This window comes from Anastrepha ludens, chromosome 2 (assembly GCF_028408465.1).
Source record: "Anastrepha ludens isolate Willacy chromosome 2, idAnaLude1.1, whole genome shotgun sequence".
NCBI classification, from domain to species: domain Eukaryota; kingdom Metazoa; phylum Arthropoda; class Insecta; order Diptera; family Tephritidae; genus Anastrepha; species Anastrepha ludens.
In genome coordinates, this window is record NC_071498.1 from 18133417 (window position 1) to 18140497 (window position 7081).

Consider the following 7081-nt stretch of genomic DNA (forward strand, 5'->3'; position numbering starts at 1 on the left):
AGTTAAGAGACATAACCATTTAGATGGGGAATTCCAGAGCATAATTAGTGAAAAATGTAACCCTTATTATAAAAAACAAAAATCTTAGAAAATTTTACACAAATTATTTGAAGAGGAGGGAAGGCGAGAGGGATCAGGAAAACATTATAATACTGCGGGTACTCCAACTTGGGAAGAATGCTGCTCTCTTAAACACATATTCTTAAATGCAAAATACGAGGGCTGCTTTTTATATTTGGCACCTTTACAACATTACTTTTGATGTGCTATAATTCGATATTTTTATCAAAGTTTGGTATTTTTTGCATAAGCTTACATGTAACATTTTCATTTACGAGCTTTATTTGCTCTTTTTTCAGTGAGCTGAAGAATTCAGCTCGCCCAAAATATCGAATTACGAGGTTTAGTCCAAAATAAACAAGATGGGCATCGTAATATTGTTTTTGATGGCGCCATCCTTTTAGTGAGTTAGTGCGTTGGAAGACACAACCCTAGCTGACTTCCAGTGAAAGCTTGGTGACATTCGGTTGAGTGAAAGCGAAGTTATTGCGTCTAAAGTGTTTGTGTCATCGGTACAAAAATGAGTTTCGCACAAAGAGCTAATACCATATTTTGTTTTAAAACTGGTAAAACGTTTACCGAAACATTTGAATTGACGAAAAAAGTTTATGGCGATGATTGTCTATCTCGTGCCAGAGTTCATGAGTGGTTTACACGTTTCATAGATGGTTGTTGGTTGTGCGGGCATAAATGACAATGAACATACGGGTCGCCCAAAATCAGTAATCACCGAAAACTCCATCGAAATTGTTTGTAAATTCATCAAAAAAGAACCGAAATCATAGTTCAAATTCATGGAATTGGAGTGGAATATCAGCAAAACATCGATTTATCGCATTTTAACTGGTCATTTGCGCTTACGAAAGGCCTGTGCGCGATTCATTCCGCACAAGTTAACTGAGGACCAAAAATTGCTCAGAATTCAACATTCGAAAGACTTCATTAAAGAGGCGAGATAAGACGATAACTTCCTTTACAACAGTGCAATGATGATGAAACGTGGAGTTTCCAAAATGAGCCTGAAACTAAGCATCAAAAATGCCCAATGGAGGGCCCCAGACGAGCCACCACACAAAAAATCGCGTTTGGAGAAGTCAAAAGACAAGTCGATGCTCATTTGTTTCCACAAGGAGTTCATGCTAATGGGCCAAACCGTCAATGCAATTTCCTATCTTGACGTTTTGAAGTGTTTGAGGCATCACATTTATCAAATTCGCCCTAAATACCGCGAAGGAGGAAGCTGGCGCTCATTGCATTGCAATGCGCCATCTCATCGATCCACTCTTGTTACTTAATTTTTGACTAGAAATCGCATTTTAACGATCAATCACTCACCGTATTCGCCTTATATGGCTCTCTGTGACTTGCACCTATTCGGAAAATTGCATTTGGTTATGAAAGGAAAACGTTTTGCGTTCATAGAGGCCATCCAAAAGACTTGTACCGACATCCTGAAGGACATTCCGGATTCCGGTCAATGACCTGAAACACTCTTTCGAAAAGCTTTCATATCGCTCGAAACAGTGCATCGAGGTCAGAGAGGACTATTTTGAAAAAATAAACCCGAAGTTATAAGAACAAAGCTCCTGTCGTTTCTATTTTAGCTCAGTCTTGGTTGTTTTAGACTTCACTTTGTAGTTCGTAAAAATTTTCGAGACAGCGTGCATTGATCCACTTACTTCGACTTTTGACATTGAAACGCCGCACTTAGCCATTGCGCAACGCTGGTGCAACGAGTGAAAACGAGTACGTCGATCCTTGCAGGATAAATTTCGTAAAGACCGCGCAAAAACGGTTGTTCTGCCAGAAAAAAGCAATGCTGTGTGTCAATTTTAATGCAGGATCGTCACGTGACACATCGCGAGGTAGAGTGGTTCTTGGGTATTAGTGGAATCAGCATACATTCAACATTAGCCGTTAAGAAGATTTGTTCTCATTGGATACCGCATAATTTGGGAATTGCCCAAAAAAGCACTCATTTCGATTGGTGTAAAGAAACGCTGAAGAAATTCAGCCGTGGTTCAAAGAGAGCACGTCTATGACGTGGCAACAGGTGACGAATATTGGATCCCTGCATATGAGCTGAACACAAAACAGCAATCGCTTATATGGATATTGCAAGACGAGTTGAATCTAACTAAAGTTGTTCGAGAAAGAAGCACCTCAAAGCAAATGGGCGCCTGTTTTTCGGAAAATATGATGATGTCGCAACTGTATCGCCAGAGACACTTAAATAACCAATTCTGAGTTTGGTTTTTTTTCTTGTTCACTTCTCTCGGGAGCCTCGACGAGATATTTGTCTTGCGTTGGTTACGTTAATCTCTTTGATTTCTGACGGGGTGGGTGATTAGCCTGCCGCTACCAGTCCTAAATTTATGAACAACGCCTTCTTACTGCTTGGAGCGCCATCTGTGTTTTACATTTTTTAGCCAGAAGGATCGCACAGATGGTTAAGGACTTCGCTAAAGTTGCCAATTCTGAGTATTACACAAATATTTGTTTGCCAGAAGTTTTCGGGGAAGGAAGGACAGTGAACAACCGCTTCAACCTAACCTAACCGCCGAAGATGAATATTCTTTGGCCAAGATAATGCGAATTCTCACGTATCGGCTTACACAACAGAGTTTCTGAGCACTCAAAAGATCGAATTAATGGGTTGTTGTTGTTGTTGTGGTTGAAGTGGTTGAATATTTCCACTGAAAAACTCCTAATTAGTGACCAGCCCCGTTTTACTACCACTGTCTCGTGTGATGATGTCTTTTTTTTTTTTGTTTCCAAGTCAGATCCATTTAGTGACGTCCAAGTATAACAGTATCGTTCCTTTATCTCAATGTCTGAGAGCTCCTTAATTTGCTGTAGGAAACGTTTTTTAGCGCCTGAAGCAGCTATTGAAGCCTCTCTCCAAAACAGTTTTGATAGTATTCACTTCTGAGTGGCAAAAGTGCTTTGAAAATTGGTCCGGGCGAGTGCAGAAGTGTATTGTCTTCCTAGGAGAATATTTTGGAAATATTTAAGAATTTAAATTTATTCTTAATGGAGATATGCAATAGAAAAATAAATGTGAAAAAATGTAATAGGACTATGAATAAGTTCGTGCGGTTTTTTTTCGAAATTTGAAACTTTATTGACGTAAAATGGTTACAAATTTAATATTCAAAATATTGTCCATCGCTTACTACTACTTTTTCCCATCTTTCTGGCAATTCACGGATTCCCTTTGTGAAAAATTCGGTCGGTTTTGCCGCAATCCACGAATCGATCCATTTTTTGACTTCATCGTAATTACGGAAGTGCTGGTCAGCCAGGCCATGTTGCATCGATCGGAAGAGATAGTAATCGGATGGCGCAAGGTCTGGACTATACGGCGGGTGGGGTAGGACATCCCATTTGAGCGTTTCTAAGTATGTTTTGACCACTTGTGCAACATGTGGCCGAGCATTGTCATGTTGCAAAATAACTTTGTCGTGTCTATCGGCGTATTGCGGCCGTTTTTCTCGCAGTGCTCGGCTCAAACGCATCAATTGTCGTCGGTAGACATCCCCCGTAATCGTTTCATTCGGTTTCAGTAGCTCATAATACACAACACCCAGCTGGTCCCACCAGATACACAGCATAACCTTCAGGCCATGAATATTCTGCGCCGACGTCGATGTTGAAGCATGGCCAGGGTATCCATACGTTGCCCGACGTTTTGGATTGTCGTAATGGACCCACTTTTCATCGCCAGTCACAATTCGATGCGAAAAACCCTTTCTTTTGTGCCGTTGAAGCAGTTGTTCGCATGCCATAAAACGGCGTTCAACGTCTCTTGGCTTCAATTCATACGGCACCCAATGGCCTACCTTTCGGATCATTCCCATGGCTTTTAAACGTTTGGAAATGGTTGATTGATCAACTCCCAAAGTTTTTGCAACCTCTTCTTGCGTTTGAGCCGGATCTTGATCGAGCAATTCCTCCAATTCGGTATCCATGAACTTTGGCGGCGCACCCTCGCGTTCTTCGTCTTCCAAGCCAAAATCACCACTTTTAAAGCGTGCAAACCACTTCTGGCACGTTCGCTCAGATAGAGCATGCTCACCATAAACTTCCACCAAGATACGATGACTTTCGGCTGCTTTTTTCTTCATATTAAAATAATGAAGAAGAATTCCCCGCAAAAACACATTATTTGGCACGAAATTCGACATTTTCAAGTGTGGTAAAAATATTGTTGTTTACGCTTCAAATAAAAAACTTATACTGACGTTTGTGCCTTATGACAGTAGCTCTCCAATGAATGTTTGGAAATGTGGATCGATGGAATAATAATCAAGTTACGCCATCTGTTGTAAAACCGCACGAACTTATTCATAGTCCTATTACAAAAATCCATTGTGAGATTTCTGTTTCTGTGGAAAGGAATTGCGCACAGAAACGGTGCAGAATAAGTCCACTAAATTCGGGGAGCATTGACTTGTGTACTTTCAAAAATAGACTTGACCTCTTTAATGATTGTTGACATATGTTAATGAAATTCCTTCAGTATGGCAACTATTCAGCAATTTTTTCCGGCGAACCTATTTTTAATATTTTTTACACAGGCGGCTCTGCCGATAATATCTTTAAAAGTGAATTGAATAATATTAATTAAATGCAATAATTGAAATAAAATTGATTATCTTAACAGTTATAGTACACAGATCGAATATGATCACTTAATCATCCATCATCGGCTCAAAAAATCTCAACATTTCAAATTTAAAACCCGCTTTTCATTTGCACACATCTGTGCTGCGAAATTGAACTCCCTAATCTATTCTTCTATTCTATTCTTCTATTTGTTGCGAATATTTGATTAAAGTAACATTTGCTTGTCAAAGTGACATAGATTTCATATTTGAAGCCTCTTAGTTGTGCGGCATAGCTCCCGAAAATTGTTTTCTTAAATTCGAATTGACTTCTTTGCCATCCATCAAGAACCCCTTTTACTTGCCTTTAACCCAATTATCGTAACAGACAATTGCATCGTAAGCATCTACTGTGGAAGTACCACGTAGGAAAAACTTAAGATGAATACGAATTTCTGGGTGAGCATTAGAAAGAAAAGAAGAAAGAAAAGTCAAAGAGCAGTAAACCCACAAAATCGCTATTCTCACTTCTGGATAAAGAGATAATGTGGTTTTCTCGCAGTAAAAATATAGTAAGTAGGGGTGTTCTTTCGCCCCTACTTTGGCCAGTTGATATTGACGAAGTTCTGATAATGCTAAATGGGGGTGGGGTTAAGGTAGTTGCATACGCCGATGACTTGGTCCTGATGGTATCGGGACAGTTTCCCTCAGTCATGGCTAAGATTTTGGAAAGGTCACTGGCTGTACTCAGTCGCTGAGATGCCACTTGCGGCCTCCGAGTCAACTCTGACAAAACGGAGCTGGTGCTATTTACCAGATAATATTAACGAGCACCCTTTCGACTTCCCAAATTAAGCAACCGCGTTCGCCCGCTCTCATCGGAAGTTAGGTATCTTGGAGTGATACTTGACTCCAAATTCCATTGGAAGCTACACATTGAAAATCGGGTAAAGAAGGCCAGTATAGCCTTGTACTCATGCAAATCTATGTTCGGTAAAAAATGGGGACTCAAGCCACAGGTCGTGGCTGTTGATGTACAACGCAGTGGTTTTGCCAATTTTAACGTATTGATGCCTAGTTTGATAGGAAGCTCTTCGGAAGGACTATAATATCACTAAACTGGGAAGGGTGCAAAGGACTGCATGCATTGGCAACACCGGAGCATGTAAAACTGGCCCCGGTGCTGCCCTGAATGTCCTTTTGCAGTTTGTGGGTCGTGCCAGGGCAATCTTTCCAAGTAGACAGGATTGGATCGAAGGGAAAATCTGTCCCAAAGCTTGCACCACTGTCTTCACTGACGGTTCTAAGATGAAATCGGGCGTCTGGGGGTTTCTCTAAATCAGCCAATTTATCTATCTTCTTTCAACTGCCGAATATTGCTAGTGTTGTTTAAGCAGAAGACTTTGCGATCCTGCAGACATGCAAAATGCTTAGAGAACGCGGGAGCGAGGGAGATATTAAATTTTCTCCGATAGACAAGCCGCGATTAAGGCTCTGACGACGCCATGTTGCAGAACGAAACTAGTAAACTCCTTTAAGCCCTGTAAAGAGGAGATCAAATCTCTTGGGAGAGCAGGTAACATTTCTCTGATCCGGGTTCCAGGACCCAGGCACATAGAGGGAAGTGAAATTGCTGATAAGCTTACGAGGAAGGGGACTGAGTTTGCTTGAGAAACCTCCTAACCAGTCACCGGCATCACCCGACAGTGGTTAAAAGGGGAACTACACAAATTATTTCTCAGGAAAGCGCAGAAAAGATGGAGCTCCATTTCTTCATGTGCTATTTCGAAAACCCTTTGACACCAGTACAACATATGTACGAAGGACTCTGAAAATCTTTTTGACTCCTCGCTATGCAATTTTGAAACTCGTGGCTTTGTTTACCGGTCACTGGACGATCGACACAAACGCGGAATAGCTAGGGTTACCATTTAACCCCCATTGCAGAAGCTGTGAAGGAGCAGTGGCAGTTACCTAGGGCTGTAACTTTTGAATTACATAGTTATAATAAAATATAATTATAAAAAAAAATTTAAACCAATTTTTGCTAGAAAATATATAAAATTAAAAACTGACAAATTGTCTAACTTTTCAAAGAGTGGTAAAACTGTTATTTCCACCAGTCACTTTAAGAGAAAGAATAGTTTCGCAAATTAGTTAAGTCTCCAAATTCCCTAGAACCCCACCAGCCGGGAAATAGTATTTTACCCCTCAGGATGCTAAGCATGTACGCGCATAGATATGTACATAAGATGATATGAATTTGCATGTATGTATGTTGTTGGTAGTGGAGCTTGTGTGTGTTACTAGTCACGCTCTTTAAGCCCATCCCTTCTGGAGCACACAGAAATGGGCTGCACCAGCTGCTGGTTCTTCTTTTTATGGCAGAGTCTATGAGATGCTATTTTTAACCC

At 40.7% G+C, this 7081-nt stretch overlaps 1 protein-coding gene across 1 annotated transcript in view; it reads right to left on the reverse strand.

The window, feature by feature from the left end:
* The window catches only part of LOC128854707 (uncharacterized), a 95193-nt gene extending 93418 nt beyond the window's left edge, over window positions 1–1775 (reverse strand). Inside the window, exon 1 of the mRNA XM_054089416.1 lies at window positions 1740–1775. Coding sequence (XP_053945391.1) covers window positions 1740–1775 — 36 coding nt within the window. The remainder of the gene's footprint in view (window positions 1–1739) is intronic.
* Window positions 1776–7081: the final 5306 nt, after the last annotated feature.